At 51.8% G+C, this 16,909-nt stretch overlaps 2 protein-coding genes across 17 annotated transcripts in view; one reads left to right on the forward strand and one right to left on the reverse strand.

Annotated features, from left to right (window-relative positions):
- Positions 1 to 11,107, forward strand: part of Klc1 (kinesin light chain 1) — a 54,229-nt gene extending 43,122 nt beyond the window's left edge. For 5 of the 16 annotated variants that reach the window (XM_013355723.2, XM_005343585.3, XM_005343587.3 and 2 more), the window contains exons 14-16: positions 2,956 to 3,086; positions 10,352 to 10,418; positions 10,703 to 11,107. In XM_013355723.2, coding sequence (XP_013211177.1) covers positions 2,956 to 3,086; positions 10,352 to 10,418; positions 10,703 to 10,705 — 201 coding nt within the window. In that variant the 3' untranslated portion in view covers positions 10,706 to 11,107. Of the gene's footprint in view, positions 1 to 1,034; positions 1,086 to 1,683; positions 2,241 to 2,955; positions 3,087 to 10,351; positions 10,419 to 10,702 lie in introns of those variants that run through there. The other 11 variants (XM_005343588.3, XM_026781370.1, XM_005343589.3 and 8 more) reach the window with 3 other exon arrangements.
- On the reverse strand, positions 8,519 to 16,511 carry Xrcc3 (X-ray repair cross complementing 3). The gene is made up of 7 exons (XM_005343584.2): positions 16,457 to 16,511; positions 15,219 to 15,356; positions 14,101 to 14,313; positions 12,206 to 12,360; positions 9,238 to 9,450; positions 9,078 to 9,124; positions 8,519 to 8,996 (listed from the first exon to the last, which is right to left on the reverse strand). The coding sequence occupies exons 1-7, from the start codon at positions 16,509 to 16,511 to the stop codon at positions 8,780 to 8,782; spliced, it is 1,038 nt and encodes a 345-aa protein (XP_005343641.1). The 3' UTR covers positions 8,519 to 8,779.
- Between the last annotated feature and the right edge of the window lie 398 nt (positions 16,512 to 16,909).

Here is a 16,909-nt window from a genome sequence, read left to right on the forward strand (position 1 = left end):
TCTGACTCAGCTTCTTTCTCCCAGCCTTCTGTTCTGTTTACTCCACCCACCTAAGGGTTGGCCTATCAAGGGGCCTAGGCAGTTTCTTTATTCCTTAACCAATGAAATCAACAGATTGATATATGACACTCCCACATCAGAGATTCACTTGTGTCTGCCTCCCGAGTGCTGGGATTAAAGGTGTGCGCCACCTGTTTTGTTGCTTTTTTGAGAAAAGGTTTTACAGTGTAGCCCTGGTTGGCTGCAACACTGAGATTTGCCTGCCTCTGACTCCTGAACTCTGGAATTAAAGACATGTGCCACCAGGCTTGACTTTCACAGTTTTAATTACTAAATTCTTATTGAAGGTTATTAGGAAATGAGGTAACTGTTAATTCAGAGTAGATCTTTATTTATGAAAAGTTATGCTAAGGAGGCAACTAGAATATACTAAAAGAAGTTATAGAAGTACCCTCTCTACAGTTCTACTGCACAGAGGTAATACTAAAGTCAGCGTCTTCGGTGACTTATCTGAGAGCTTGCAAAATCGCTCAGTGGGTAAAGACACTTGCCACTCAAGTGACCTGAATTTAATCCTCAGGACTAACATGGTGGAGAAGTTATCCTCTGAACTCCATACATGCACTTTACATGTGAGTGTACACACACACACACACAATAAGTGCGATCTTAAAAAGGGTTTATGCAATATGAATGTCTTGTAGTTGCATAGAGTGTCAGAATAGAGTGGTCCTCCGAGTCCTGAGCTATGCTCAGGGGTATCTGTCTGCTTGAGTTTTACCCAGCCTAGACATGCCTGCTACTTCAGCGAACAGGTGGAGTGGCTGAGAAAGAGTTCACTGTCATCCATTTGAACCCAGGGAGGTGGCCAGCATCTTTCGATGGGGTACAGACCACGAGGGCAGGAGGATCATGCTGTGTGGGAACATGTAATATTTAGCATCCTTCTCAGGACAGACAGTGGGAACTGATGTTTTCTTGTCCCCTGGCATTCATGAGGCATTGGTAACAAGTTTTATTTTTCCATTTTAAAGATGAGAAAGATGAAGCTCGGGCTGGTTAAATGAGTTGCTCAGCGTCCCATGGTGAGTCCGAGCGGGCGGGCCAGGCCCAGCTGTCTGCACCTTTTGAGATTTTTGGCGGCCCCAGGAGCAGTTTTTATTCGGATCATCAACTGCATGTTTCAAATGTGCTGCCAACTTCTAAAGTCACTGGGTCTTAAAGTTCTCGAGATTCTAGGGTGTTAGTGTTTTTAAGAGACTGAAATTCACCAGACTGCGGGGAGCTTGTGGCATTTAGAGAAAGCTGCAAGACAGGAGAAGTTTCAATGGCGTCTTCCACATTCGGCCTTTCCTGTCTTTCCCCACCAAACTTCCCTCATGTTCAATAACTTATGAAACTCTCCATAGTAAGTGCTGAGGAGATTTCTAACACAGTGCCAGTCTGTGCTTGAAAAATGTTGACTTTCACTTTTGACAGTTAGAGAAAGCTAGCCTGCGATCCCTCACATGCCCTGGGCCCAGCACCTGCTGTGCCAGCCTGGTAGAGCAGGGAGTGCCCGGGCCACTGAGCTTCATGCCGCTGAGATCTGTGACCTAGAAATACTGTAGAGCGGGCTTGGGGGCGGGGCCTGCCGCACTGTGCTCCTCCTGCCTCACCTGCTTCTCTCTTTCTGTCTGACAGGCCTAGCCACCTGCCCGGTGCCTCCCACACTGCTCCTGCATGACGGGCAGCGCCTCCTCCAGCCCCTCCAGTGCTGCCCGCTGTGTCTAGCAGCCCCTAGGAGCTTGTCAGCCGCACCTCTGGGACTGGCCATTCCTTTCGGTGCTGCTGTCCTTTTGGGGTCTTGATTTCTGGATACATGTAGCTTTGCCAGATATGTACTTAGAGATATCAGCTGTGTTAATAAACCCATTTACTGTGTAACACGCAAGTTTAACAGTTAAGAGAGAGTAGTTGTCCACCCATGACAGGTGTTAATGTCACCCAGGTATTACAGTGGCATGATAGTGACCTGTGCAGTCACTGAGCTGTAGGAGCAAGGCATGTGCCGCACGTCCCTGTCGCACTTACAGACCTGGCCAGTGTCCTGCACAGGCCTCCCAGGACACACTGAAGTAGATTGCTCTGTAGTCTTGGTGTGGAATTTTGGCATTTCTGCTTCTCTCTACTAATCTTAAAGTGCTCTGTGATGTGTGTATTTGTGTCTTTCTAACTTCTAATAAACTCACTCCAACTGACCTATGTCTTGTGTCTGTCTGCTCTGTACCTTCTCAGTCTTCTGGGACGCAGTACTGCGTGGCCTCTGGCGGCACTGGGTTCTTGAGATTCCCTGAGGGTGGCTCTGGGGTAGACGCTGCTCTGCGCAGGGCCCACTCTGCACGGACTTCATGTCCAGGCTCTGCCAAGCATCTCTGTAGTGTCTGCTTGGTTATGGGCACAGCTGCTTGCTCTTTCACTTCCCACAGGTATCCCAGGGCTTTAGGATTTGTATAAAAATGAGCATCCAATTAAACAACTTGCAGCTACATTTAGATTTGACATTTAAAATTTGCGTAGGTGAGTCTGTTAGGAGGACACTGTCTTCCTTCATGAGGTGTGGCATCCTGACTGTCTTCCTGCCGGGTGCACACATGTTCATGCAGCATGGAGTTACACTTGGCAGACAGTCCTGGAAGATGCCTTAGTTCTCCTGACCTGTACTGTCCTTTGTCCTAAGATGGCAGTGGGCTCACGCTCCTTTGGGAATGTGGCTGCTTCTGCTGGGACTCCTCATTTTCAAAGGATTCTGATCATGGGTGTTTTCAATGGGTTCATGGTTCATGCACATGGCAGTCTGGTGGCTTTGGCAGGACTCACACGCCAGCCAGTGCCTGGCAGCAGTTGGGGTCATTGGGCTGAGCATGGGTAAGGGTGGGACACCCACAGCTTCACACTTGTTCACGTGTTTTTCAGGATGGCACTGGATCTTTAAAGCGCAGTGGCTCCTTTAGCAAACTCCGGGCTTCCATTAGACGGAGCAGTGAGAAGCTGGTTAGGAAGCTGAAGGGAGGAAGTGCACGGGACAGTGAGCCAAGGAACCCTGGGTAACTATCCTCAGCGCCCTCTTCCTGCCAGCATGCTGTACTGCGCCATAGCCGCAGAGCAGACTTCCTGGGTCTCAGGATGGTGTGTGTACTCTGCCCACTCCTTTCCAGGGCAGGTTGAGAAGCAGCTGGGAAGCTGGCCCTAGGATTCAGAGGGAGCTGGTGGAGCACCTCGATTCTGTTCGGAGAAAGCCTCTTTGGTGACAAGTGAGCCAGGCATAGCGTTTCATGCCTGTACTCTTAGCATTCGAGAGGCCATCAGAGGGGACAGTGAGACTCCAAAAGTGAAAACGGATTAGGGGTTAAAGGCTTGCTAGCAGGCCTGTCAACCCTCAGAACCCATACAGTAGGAGAGAACTGACTCCAAGTTGTCTTCTGGCCTCCACACGGATGTGTGTGTACACACATACATATACACACAACTAAAAAGAAAACCAGTCTGGGAAAACAGCTAAGTGAATAAAGTGCTTGCTGCTCAAGCCTGAGGACCTGAGTTCGGATCCCCAGCATCCACGCAAAGAGGGGGGCATGGTGCTATGTGTGTAACCCCCACCCTGGGGTAGGCAGAGAAAATTGGACCCGGGAGGTATCCTGGCCAACCAGTCACCAAAATGGCCTGCTCCAGGTTCAAAGACTGTTTCAGACAAGCTGGGGGGTGACAGGAAGACACCTGAAGGTGACCTGGGGACCCCACACTGTGATGTGCGTGCACAGCCTACAACAGCTGCTGAGTCGGCAGATAGTCCACAGTATCATTTCTTCCCAGTGGGCATTGGCTTTAGGCATGGAAGCAGTGATCACATCAACTCGGGCAGGGATTCTGGGGAAAGAGTGGTTTTTGATGATGCTTGAGTTCTGTGGTTTTGCGGCTTTTCTAACCTCCAGGCTTTCCTGGTGGAAGGAAAAGTGTGGACATCACAGGGCTTCACCTGGTGCTGTCCACGTTGTCAAGGGGATTTGCCAGACGGTGGCTCACAGGGGACTCTGGGACTCTGCTGCTCTATAACAAGCTACCCGTGCCTTGTCTCTGTGGTGCCTGCTGCCCCTCACTTGGGGACATTCTCTGGAGCCTTGTCAGCATTTTCTGCACTCCAGACTTCAGGATGGCACTGCCGAGCAGAAATGCTGATTTAGGGGTGCAGTTTCAAAGTTGTCAGTCGGGACCCTCAGGCTCCGCACTCTGAGTTAGGGCTTTGGACAACACGTTGGGAATTGAAGTTGTTTTCCCGCTGCTCTGCTGGCTTCGTGCCTTCTGAAAGTGCCCACTTTCATTTTCGGTGCCATTAGGTTAGGGTCCGATTCTACTCCCCGTGTGGCCCTCAGCAGGGCGCTGGGCTGCCTGTGTTACATTCTTGGCCAGTGTTCTCCAGAGTCTGTTTGGGTTCATAGTGGATTCTGGGAGACAGGGGGATCTGAGCTGGGAGCACACATTGTTTTTTTTTTTGTTTGTTTGTTTTTTTTTGGCTTTTCGAGACAGGGTTTCTCTGTGGCTTTGGAGCCTGTCCTGGAACTAGCTCTGTAGACCAGTCTGGTCTCGAACTCACAGAGATCCGCCTGCCTCTGCCTCCCGAGTGCTGGGATTAAAGGCGTGCGCCACCAACGCCCGGCCCACACATTGGTTCTGAATAGTGGTTGTATGCTGGCCATCTGCGCCTGGAGAGGCTCCAAGGCGTTCATGCCATTGTGAACACCTGGAAGATCCATTGTCTGAACACTGGACCTGGAAGTCTGTGGGGCAGACGACTTGGTGCTGGCCTCTGCCTGTAAGGGGACCCATGCTAGCTGCTTCTGGGATGAAGAGCTCTGATTACCCAGGCTTCTAGATGTCTGTAGGGTCAGCAAGGCAGTGTCTGTCGTGTGAAGCATTTCTTCAAGTATTGAGAGGGAGCCCGGTGGCTGCTAGACTGCTTCTCTCAGACTGGCCAAAGTACTACGGGTAGAATCCAGGGTCACATTTATGCAGCGCAAATGCCCCCCTCTTGAGCTTGTATGTGAGGGGTGTAGCAAAGAAACTGCTGACTTGATGGCTACATTCTTAGGGGGAAGGTTTTTATTGTTAACGAAAGAGAAAATACCAAGAGGCATCTGGGAGAACCCAGAACAGGGAGAAATGAAAATGGGCTGGACATGGCCAGGGCCAGGGCATCGGGAGAGGAGAGAGTAGTGGAGATAGTGAGGCCGAGAGGGGGCTCCATGGTGGACAGATCATGCCTGTTGTAAGGAGGATAGGTAGCTGGGCGGACTAGCCAGCAGCCTAGCGCTGACTGTGACATGTGGAGCGTCTTGTGGTTCTGAGGGAGCCTGGATACCGGCATGGGCTTTGATAAGCTCATAGGCACCACACAGGTAGTCCTGTGTCCCTGAGCCAGAGGCGAGGGAAATGACTCCTTTTGGCAGATGGGAACCAGTTTCTCAAGTTCCTGAAGAATGCTGACTTTTATCTAGTGACCAGAAATCCTCCTAGCTCGAGCTCCTTCCTAGATATATGGACTACCTCAGACCTAACAGGGCTGGCTAACCTTTCATTTTAATTTTGAGCCAGGTAAGCTTTGAATTTGTGATTCTTCTTTGCCAGCCACCTGAATACTGGGATTGCCGGTCTGCACCCCAAACCTGGTCTGAGTAATGGTTCTGTTCCTCTGACTGAAACTCTTAGTGTGCAAAGTCAGTTCCGGAATGCCCTGCTCAAGAGGGAGTGCTTGGGAGTTTCCTCTTTTCCATCTTTCTATGGCTTAACCGTGCTAACAGCCAGCAGCAGTGTGTGGCCACACCTCACAGAGTGGGGTGGTTTAATGCTGTGGCCCCTTAGCAGCCAGGCATGCTATGAGGTACAAGTCCACATTCCGTACTGATGTTTCTCAGTGACTTGGGTTTTGTGCTATATGACATGTGAAACTGAGGTGTCTCCCTTTAGCTCCAGCGTCCATTCTTGCCTGCGCTGGGACACTTAGTTTCCAGGGGATCAGAGACAGGCTGTATAGGGGCCACTTTGCTGCCGTGTCTTAGGAGGAAAGAGGAAACTGAGAGACAAACTGGTGCAGCTTTCTTTGACCTTCACTGAGAGCAGCTGGGCTGGGTGTGGTCCCAAGGCTTTTGGACCCAGCCCTCTAGAGCTCAAGGCCATCTTGCTCCACGTGAGTTCCAGGCCTCAGTCCAAACCACAAAATTAATCCTATTTCACTACAGAGTATGATCCAGGACAGCCAGGGCTACACAGAGAAACCCTGTCTCAAAGAACCTCAGAAAGCAGACAGCGCAGCAGCAGCATTCTATTGTGTGGAAACAGGGCTTTTTCTTTTGGTCCTCAAGCTTCTGCTCCAGTAGATTCGAACAGAGCTAGCTGTTTGCTGTGGTCAGTGCATAGCATCTTTGACCCATAGGCTGTGTCCTGGTCTTTATCCCCATCTTTGGAGGTCTTGTGAGCCCAGGCCTCAGGGATAGCCTGTGTTTACTGTGTCTGTCTCTTGCTTCTGTGTTTACTTGAGGTGTGTGTAGTCCACACTCAGGATCGTGGGGCTGTAGGTGTACATGCCATGCCCAGCCTCAGGGTTCAATTGCTTTTCCTAAAAAAAAAAAAGCTTTTTTGTTTGTTGTTTACTTTGTTTTTTTTTGAGACAGGGTCACTGTGTAGCCCAGGCTATCCTGGAACTCACTCTGTAGACCAGGCTGGTCTCAACCTCCAGAGATCCACCTGCTTCTGCCTCTGAGTGCTGGGATTAAAGGAATGCACCACACACTTGGCCTCTCAGTAGAAAAAAGACTTTACAGTTTTTCTTGCTAATAGTTAAACTGCTTTTCCTATTAATTTACCAAAAATTATGGAATATGTTTATGCATCTGGACCTCACAGTGAGCCTAGAGTTTGTGCCTGTGGTAATGGGCCCTCTGAGAGCCCCAGGCTCACCTGACAGGCAGCAGACTTCCTGCCCTGGCTAGGCAGGTTCAGAAGGTAGTAGTATTTGCTGCATTTAAGAAGAATTAATGCTGTAAAATATGCAGAGAAATGCTGGATTTCCTCTGGGCACTAAATCTAGTTAAAGGACATGCATGTTCAGGCCAAGTGAGGGAAAGGCCCACTGTCCAAGTCCTGTGGTCCCCAGAATCCCTAAGAGCAAGATGGTCACTTTAGCGTGATCCTACTTTGGTCAACAGTGTGCTCATGGGTTTGTCCTTGCGTATCCTGGTCCAGCAACATGAAGCTTGTCATTTCTCTGAATGCTCTTTCTTTTTCCCTCTCCTCCCCTCTCCTCTTTCCTTCCTTCTTTTGTTCTTCTTTTGAGACAGGGTTTCTCTTTGTAACCCTAGCTTTCCTGGAACTAGCTCTATTGTAGACAAGGTTGGCCTTGAACTTGCAGAGCTCCGCCTGCCTCTGACTCCAAGTGCTGGGATTAGATATGTGTACTACTACTGCCCAGCCAAAAGAAAATCTCTGGGTATTCTTATCTAGGTGGCAAAGCCACAGAAGATTGCTTCCAAGTAAGGATCCTGTCCTGCTTGTGCCCTAACCACCGCCCTTGAGGCCAAGTCAGCAGCTGGCCTGGTGGGGCCTCCTCTCCTGCAGGATAGTTTTAACCCACACACAGCACACACACAGGCCAAATGGGGCACACAATGAGATACTTCCCTTTTGTGCCCCTCCCCACACACAAACAACATTGGGGCGGAGCAAACAAGCTGACCCTCGTTCCAGAACAGTCTCGGGAAAGGAGGTGGGACTGGTCTAACCTGCTTGCCTCACCTCCTTAGGCTGAGTAGCTCAGCAGACATAAGTAACATCTGCTCTGTACCCCAGAATCACCACTTCTGGACTTGAGGCTCTACAGTCACCAAGGAAATATGGCCTCTGAAGACAGGGCTGTGGTTTAAACCTGTCCTGTGCTTCCAGATGCTTCCTGGCAGCACAGGTTTCCACCAGCAAATGTGCCACATGGGCCTCACCAAGGAGTCCTGCTGCTTTAGTGTCCTGTGACTCCTCAAACTGGGACTTAACTGTCACTGTCCCCACTCAAATAGGGGAACAGACCACATACGGTATATACCATGACATCTTCAGGATAGCCCCAGGCTGTATGAAGCTCGTCAAAGCTGTCTGCGACCCCCACCCTTTTTGGCAATTCTGGAGCCTGAACCCAGTATCTCATTGTGTGCCCCATTTGGCCTGTGTGTGTGCTGTGTGTGGGTTAAAACTATCCTGCAGGAGAGGAGGCCCCACCAGGCCAGCTGCTGACTTGGCCCCAGGCAGAAGCAGAGGAGACAAGAGCTGAGCCTTATTAAGCAGCTCCCAAACAGACGCCCCGGGGCTGCCAGAGCCCCTGGTGGGTCATTCATCTTCTAAGCTAGTGGTTCTCAACCTTCCAACACTGAGACCCTTAAATACAGTTCCTCAGGTTGTGGTGACCCCCAACCACAAAGTTATTTCATTGCTACTTCATAACTGTAATTTTGATCGCTATGAATCGCAATGTAAATATCTGTGTTTTCTGATGGTCTTGGTTGACTCCTGTGAGTTGTTTGACCCCCAGGTGAGAACTACCGCTCTAAACGGCAGTGTGTGGGGCCAAACTCCAAGGCTCAGCAGTAGGCGAACCCCAGGGAGAGGAGAGCAGATGCTAAGTGGCAGTGGGTATCTGTCCACCAGGTGCTAACACGGTTGGAAGGACTCATCAGAATCAGGGTGATCTGCTGGGCAACTGTTAACAGGACTCAGTTCCTGGTATCCCTCTAATGCCTTCCCCACCGACTGTGTAGCAACAGGAAGAGAGGGGCAGGTGGGGGGCGAAGAGCACTCGTAGAGTCCGAGCTGGGCCCATAGTGGCATCATCCTCACGGACCCGGTCAGCCATCATTCTCATCAGGAGCTGGTCAGCCCAGGTGATGCCAAGGGCTGGAGAGAGGTGCTCATCCCAGGCCCTAAGGGACAAAGTGGGTATTGCTGTTTGTATATCCCCAACCCCACTCCAGTTTCCAGTATGCTGAGGTGCCCATACTCACCCCAGTGGCCTGAGCATAGACTCTTGCTCCTCCACCATTTCTGTCACCTGGAAAAACCCACATGAGGGTCAGCGGCAACAGCCACCTCAGCTGCTTCCCCTCCCATCCAGTCAGTCCTGTTTTCCCAAGGCAAAGGGCAAAGCCCACTAGCCTCAGCTACCTGGTTGATGCACAGCACAGGGCTCCGGAAGGTGCTGCTCAGTCTTCGGAGCATGGTCCCCAGTGACCGCAGGTGTTTGGCCCTGGTGGCCAAGGCCTGAACATCGTACTCACAACGAAAAGGGGCTGCAACAGAGTCAACCACCACCAGGCGGGCCATTCCCCTTGACAGCAGAATAGGGACCCTCTTACTCACACACTCCAACAAGGTGTCCTGTGGAGGACATACATTGTGGTCTACACAAGGCACACCTGGCCAGCGGCCTCCATCTGGTCGTAACTCCCTGAGATCTAGCTTTTTGACACTTCCTGCCTGCCTCCTGCCTACCTGGGATGGGGGTGACTCATACCTGTTTCTTCAATCTACGCTCTTCTCACAAGAGCACCTTCCACTATCTCCCATACCCTCACCCTGAGTCCTGCAGAGGGGTGTGGTCATCACAGTGACTGTCCCCTTCCAGTAGTTCCACTGTAGGTCCTGAGGTCACCCACTGGACAGCTCTGTGCTGACAGGATCAGCTCACTAGGCTATGGTCTAGAGAGCAGCTTTGCTTGGCCCCACTCAAATAGGGTGTGGGGGAAGAGCCAGGTGCCCTCTTGGCCTTTGTACTGATGGGACACGCTAGATGTGGTAGTCTGCTCTGCACACAGGAGGTACCATCCACTTCTAAAGGGGTTAAAGGCCTGCACCCTGGAGAAGATGCTGGTGGGGAATAGGGACACTGGGACTCCAGGAGCTCTAGGCTTAGGGCAGAAATGTATCTCCCAAGGCAGGTGACTCTGGGCTTTCTTCTTGGGGCCACTGTGTCCTGTTGGCACTAGGCTTTGGGTGACGTGTGACGTGGTCAAGAGCCTGAGTAGCTGAGTGGCCCAGGTCAGGGTAGGCTTGTGTGGGGAAGGTGGATGGCTGCTGTCAGGAAGGTCTTGCTCATAGCCACATGGCCACAGTGGAGTGGGGCGTAGGCCTGAGGTTGCAGCCATACCATTCAGAGTTCACTGTTTTCAGCTTCTGGCTGGCCAAGCAGGTAACCAGCACTGACACACTGGCAGCTGTGAGGAGCTGTCAGATTCCGGCATCCAGCCCAGAGTGAAACTCAGTCTGTACTTTTCTCTAGGGTGTCCCCAGCAGAGTCTCTTTGTGTGGAAAACGACAGCAGCAGCCTAGAAGACGCTAGCACTAACGTGAGTGTCTGCACCTCCCCTCAGCCAGGGCCTGGGTACCTTGGGATGGATGGCAAATGGTGGCTGTGCCTGCCAGTTGCATCCAAGCCTGCTTGCTAGCCAGTGTGGAAGGACAGGTATGGTCAATACTGCTGGACTTATGCAGAAGAGGGGAGGTTCTGTGCTCACATCCTATTGAACCCTAAGGAGGCTGACACCACTCCCATTGCTGGGAAGACCCCAGGGCAGGAGGGGATGGAGCAGCTCCCATGTGGCCTAGCCTGATCTGCAGCTTTCTTTTACAGTGACCTGAGCCTGGCCTGCTCTAAACATCACGATGCTGCTGCTGAGTGTGGCTCCAGAGCTGGCCCTGTGAAGGCCATGGTGGGGCTGGGAGGGCCCTCAGCTGAGAGCCCACAGAGCTAACTTAGTTCCCCTGCCTACGTGCTGCGGAGCACATACTAATAACCACACCACTGTAGGGTCCTGGAGAGCAACTCTTAGCCAGTAAGGTCGGTGACCTGGCCCTGCCTCCTTCTGGGAGGCCACTGGGACAAGACACATCTGGCTCCTGTTGCTTCTGCCTGGCCTTCCTGTGCCACTTCTCATGTGTTTAGTTCTCTGTTGTGTGTAATAATGTATTTTTATTGTACATTTTTTAAAATTAAAAGTTTATATCCCTTCCGTTTACCAGAATGAATGTCTGTTCCTAACTATAATCCCTCCCCCCTATTCTTTTTAAGACAAAGTTTCTCTGTGTAGCCCTGGCTGTCTTGGAACTTTCTCTGTAGACCAGGTTGGCCTCAAACTCAGAGATCTGCCTGTCTCTGCCTCCTGAGCACTAGGATTAAAGGTGTGCCACCACTCAGCAACTGTTTTTAAAAAATTAAAATGTTTTATTATCGTGCATGTGAGTGACCTGTGTGCACACCAATTGGTGAGCATGAGGACAGTTTTGGAGTTGGTTGAGCCAGCTTGCCACTCTCAGAACACTCCCTAGCCAGCGATGCCCCAGGTGGGCACGCCAAGGGTGCTTGCCATGCCTGTCATCCACATCCATATTTCGGGTACAGGTTTAGTCCCTTCTCCGAACTCCAGAACGATCCTCATCTGTCACCCATCCCTGCAGACAAGAGCTTCTCTAAACTGAGCAACTGTCTTGGGCATGGCTCTGCTTCCTGCTGCGGGGACAGAGCCCAGCCCGGTCACCTCCAGTAGCAGGTAAGCCCCAGGCTAAGGCAGCAGAGAGGGCTCTACAGAAGCTTGTGAGTTCTCAGGACCCCTTTGCTACACTCCCAGGGCTCTTCCTCCCCCTTCTTTCCTGGGTAGATTGACAGACTCTGGGGAAGGAGTGATAGTGCTGGTTAAAGATAGGACCAGGGCAGACTTACACTCAAGGCCAGCGGTCCTGAGAATGCTGGCCCACGGCACAGGGCAGCAGGCTCCCTGGTGAATGTGTTTACATCTAACGCTGCAGCCCTTCAGATCCTCATGTTGTGGTGACCCCCAATCATAGAATTGTTTTGTTGCACTCATAACTGTAATTTTGCTGTAGTTGTGAGCCCTAATGTAAATAACCGCTGTGTGGAGTGTGACTCACAGAAGGTTGAGAGCTACTGGTTTAGGAAGAACCCTTCCGCCATGACCTCTGCCCTATGGGTTTCTGATCCTCTAGATCTTATTCTGGACATCCTTCCCAACTACCCTGACAGTGTGTTCTGAGTTGAGCCTGGTCTCTGCACTAGGCCCCTGCACAGGTGACACTGGCTGAGTCACTGGGCCGTTTGTGAGCAGAAACAGACACTCACCACATCGGCCGCATGCTCAATGAAGATGTGGTTGCCGAACTTGATCTTCTGGACCACCTCCCCAGGCACATCTGTCCGCAGCTGCTGTTGCTGTTCAATGAGCTGCCACAGCCGCTTGCTGGGGAAGACATCCTCTGTGCAGATGTAGACGGCCCCTGGGAAGCCAGAACACTGGTGTGCACAAGAACTGGAAACGGACCTGTGGCCGCGAAGCCAAATGTAGCCTCTGCCTCTTACAAGTTTTCACCCTGCTGCTCCCTTAGAACACAGGCTAGCCCTCTACCCTGACACCTGAGTACACTCCCTGTTTCTGGATATCCTGCTAGCTCATTCCTGCTCTCTAGTTTCCTGCTGGGTTGGGCAGGACCGGGCAGAGATCATCAGAGTTAAGGGACTTTGAAACATGTTCCTCAAATGCAGGATAACTCACGGACTCCCGCCTGTCTCTTGGTGATGCCAGAGGTAAGTGGAAGAGTGCATGACCAGGCATGAGCACCTGCTCACCTGGAACACGAGCGGTCCGAAGGCCACCCAGATCCTGCAGCTGAAAAGAGCTGGGCCACTAGCAGGAAACCCTGTGCTTTTGGGCAGTCGGCTCTCAACAGAGATGCCAGTGCCTCAGCCGAGAAGTCTTCCCCATAGACGATACTGGGACTCTTGGAATCCACGGGCTGAGTTCTAGAACTCTTAGGAGAAAGATACCAGTGGCTTGCTGAAGACATCAAACCACAGATAAGTGTTTTTCATAAGATGAACACCATTCATGTTTCAAAGGATTCAGGAAAGCAAAGATCACTTAGGTGGTGGTAGTGGCAACATAGCTTTAATTCCAGCACTCGAGAGGCAGAGGCAGACAGATCTCTGTAAGTTCGAGGCCAGCCTGCTCTAAAGAGTGAGTTCCAGGAGAGCCAGGGGTACAGAGAGAAACCCTGTCTCGAAAAATCAAACCAAACCGAAGATCATCCACAAAAGGAAGAAGCATAGCTGACAATATTCTGAATGCAAATAAAAATATTTCAATATTTCTATTAAGGTAAGGTCTTACTCCCCAGGCCAGACTCTGTGGAGTCAGGCTGGCCTCCAACTTGCATTGATCTTCCTGCCCCTGCCTCATGAAAGCTAGGGTTACAGGTGTGAAGAACCACAGCTGGATGACGGTTTTTAAGACTCTGTAAGCAAGAGGTATTTTGATATGGCTCTGGGTCTACCAGGTATATCCTGGAAGAAAGCACATCAGAGGCTCATACCACACCGCTACAGACTCAGAAATGCTGGTGGGGCACCGGCACTGACGCTGCTTCAGGAGCAGCTGCTGTACAAGACAAGCTGTGATAGGACAGGGAAACTGGAGCCTTTCTTCAGCCATGGCTTTTAGGACAGAAGCCAACATGAAGTGAAGTGGTGTTGTGGCAAGGCCCCAGCTGGTGAAGAAAGGGGCAAAGTTCGGGAGTCAACTCGGTCTCCCTAACCCTGCTCCCTATCTTGGGCACAAATGGCAGAGATTTGGCTTGTTTTGCAGGTAGCTCTGACCATCAGCCCACAGAGGACCCAGGCAGGTGGTCTGGGGAGTCGCCCTGGGTCAGAGTCATGCACATGCTGAAAATGCCACATGTTCTCTGCCCCACCTCTGTGGCTGTGGGCCTGATGCAGGGGTGAGGCGCCCCGCTGAAGCTGTGTGACAACTGCGGGGTCAGCTGGTGCCCCTGCTTCCTTCCCACAGCCTAAGTACAGCTTCACCTTCCACTAATCTTCTAGAAGAAAGACAGTCATGGGAGACTACCCAGGAGACAGCCATGCCTCCCTGAGAGGAAAGTAGCCCCGAGCAGGGGGCCTGAGTGCCACCTGCCTTGGACCCTACACTTCCCCTACACTCCCAGGAAGGGGCAGCCACTCACCCGCCTCCAGGCCTCCATATTGCCGTGGGAATTGCACAGTCAGGCAAAGCTGTAGCGCCAGCTGGGTCTTCCCTGCCGAGCTGCAGCCAGCCAGGTCAGTGATGCCCTCCAGGGGCAGGCCGCCACCAAGGAACTGATCCAGGACAGGGCAGCCCAGGCTCAGGCGTTGATGCTGCTCAGGGAAGCGCTCCCTCTGCTGGAACAGCTGCAATGCTGCAGGGAGCACAGGATCAGCCATGCTTTCCGCCTGGCTTGTGCCCTGCCCAGCCTGCTAGGGCCTGTGAGCCTAAGGCCATTAAGGAAGTGTTGGCTTCAGATGCAGCACGAGGCCGGGTGCTGAGGTCAGAAGGTAAGCCGACTGTGCAGCTGAGTACAGTACATATATAAGAGTTTGTCTCCGTCACACTTCCCAGGATGCCACACGTATTCTAAGATATGGCCCTTCCCTAGTGGGCACAAGCTGCTAGAGAAATCCAAACCCTAGCAATTGGAAGGCAGAGGCGTCTCCATGAGTTTGAGGCTAGTCTGCGCTACATAGAACAGTCAGAATGACAAAGACCCTGTTTTTAAGAAATAGAGAGAGAGAAGGAAAAAAGGAAGGAAGAAAAAAAGGAAGAAAGGAAAAAGGAAAGGAGGAACCCTAAGCTTCAGGGTGTACAGGGTACGCTCAGCTGACTTTCTGGGCCTGTCTAGTTCTGGACAGCTTCAGCAAGAAGAGCAAACAAGGAACAGTAGCAGCCTGTGGCCATCACAAGGAACAGTAGCAGCCTGTGGCCATCAGGTTAGTCAGACATCAGTGAGGCAAAGCCATCACGTGGATGCCATGTCCTGAAGTGGCAGGGCCTCTCACAGCTGCCCCTGCCACACCACTGGGACCCCGACTTCGTCCTCTGCTGTGAGGGCCTACTCTGGGGTGCAAGTACTCCAGGATGGCTGTAGAGGAGCTGAGGGCCCACTGCTCAGTGCTATGGGCTCTTCTCTGTGGGCCCTGGACAAGTCACCTGCACTCTCCTAGGGGAGGCTGATGGGCTAGGGCAGTGCTGTGACGTCATTCCCAACACAGAGTCTGGAGCCGATGGGGTCCACCCCATCACCCCTGCAGATGCTTTCCTGCTCACCTGTAAGGACACGGCTGCCCTGAAGGTGCAGAGCGGCCGCTCTCAGCAGATGCTGCACGTCGTGGGTGGGCAGGCTGGTGAGCCTCTGCAAATCTGGTCCCGAGTAGCACAGAACCTCCTTCACTGACTTCAATCGTCCTGAAGTCACACAGATAAACCAGAGAAAAAGTGGACCACAATGAGTCAGGACACTCAGCAAGGGTGGGAGGTGAGGGGAGAGCTGGGCCACCAGATCTGGGGACACCTGGATTTACCCAGAAAGTCTTGGGTAGTGTAACTAGTGGGTGGAGAAGGAAGGAGGAGCCTGCTGAAGGGCCTGCCGCTGTGCCCTTATGACCTGGCCCTGACTCTCTGTCAGCAGCAGCAGGAACCAGAGATGAGTGCAAATCCTGTGTGATATGAGAATGTGACTGTCGACCTGTCCCACTCTTTGTCCATTGTCCCAGCTACTTGGGAGGCTGAGGCAGGAGGGTCACTGAAGTCAAGGAGTTCAAGGTCAGGTTGAGCCACACAGCAAGACCCTGTATTTTAAAAAAAAGCAAAACGAAAAGTGTGAGTGGAGTTGGTGGGGGGTCTCGCTGACATGCTCGAAGCCCTGACATTGACAAACGGAGAAGGGATAGTGTGAAAGTCAGTGTGAAAGTGTCTGCACCACCAAGCCAGGCTCGGGTAGACAGGAGGCTGGAGGGAAAGCAGAACTTGGAGGCAGACAGGCCAGGACGGGGCAGGAAGTGAAGGGCGCCTCACTACTAATGAACCAAGGGCCTGCTGCTTGGGGAGGAGGGGAAAGAAATGAGTGTCTTCATTTTCAAACCTGTTGAATGAAGAAAATATTAATTCCAGCACTGGGAGGCAGAGGCAGAAGACTCTCTGTGAGTTCCAGGCCAGCCAGGGCCATACAGTGACAGCCTGTTGCAGTTAAAAAGGAAGACAGAAGAAAGAGAAAAAATAACTGCAGGTGTGTCAAACCAGTTCCCACAGTGGCAGAAAGAGCTGCCATGAAGATGCGGCCAGGGTGGCTTCACAGCAGCCACAGTGCTTCAGGGACACAGGTAGGTGCAGAACATGTTGCTCATGAGACAGAGTAGCCCACAGGCAGAGCTAAAAGATCTGAGACCCTCCCTGAAAAGAAGAAGACCACTGGGTGATGGCCAGTAGTACACGGACAGGGCCAGTAGCTTTCTGCAGCTTGTTTTACCCAGAGCACACATGATAGCTAGCTACTTCATACAACATACCCTTCTTAACTGCAGCAGTAATTCTGGGGTTTAGGTCCAGTTGATCCAAGTCCATTTCCTCACTGGGTTCAACACGAGCACAAAGAACTTCCAGAGACACAGCGACGGCAACACATTTCAACATGCTTGCTGTCGACTTGGACTACCTGTAGGAGCAGGCATGTTAGAAAGTGACACTTGGAGGGCAGAGGACAGCTGCCACTGTCTAGGGAGCACTACCCATGAAAGCCCAGGATGACATGAATTTGCTCCATCACTCTCAGAAGGACTGGGCAGTTTGGAAGCCGAGGCTCACTCCAGAGTCCTGTCATTCTGTGCCTGAGGCCCAGTTGGGAAAGAAAGCTAGCTGGCACGTCCTACACCCACTTAACTTGCTGGGACGTTTATGGGTCAGGTCTCCATGCATGGGTCTCACTCAGTATTTTCTAACCTTATGTGAGTTGGAATTCTGAA

The sequence above is a fragment of the Microtus ochrogaster genome, chromosome 1, assembly GCF_000317375.1.
Source record: "Microtus ochrogaster isolate Prairie Vole_2 chromosome 1, MicOch1.0, whole genome shotgun sequence".
NCBI classification, from domain to species: domain Eukaryota; kingdom Metazoa; phylum Chordata; class Mammalia; order Rodentia; family Cricetidae; genus Microtus; species Microtus ochrogaster.

Bases quoted from the DNA above. Each gene is read 5' to 3' on its own strand.
- Xrcc3 (XM_005343584.2), bottom strand. From the start codon at position 16,511: ATGGACTTGGATCAACTGGACCTAAACCCCAGAATTACTGCTGCAGTT. The intron at 15,357-16,456 runs GTATGTTGTATG...GTGTGACTTCAG, and splicing joins TACTGCTGCAGTTAAGAAGG to GACGATTGAAGTCAGTGAAG. The intron at 9,451-12,205 runs GTGAGTGTCTGT...TGTCCTCCACAG, and splicing joins TTGAGCATGCGGCCGATGTG to GACACCTTGTTGGAGTGTGT.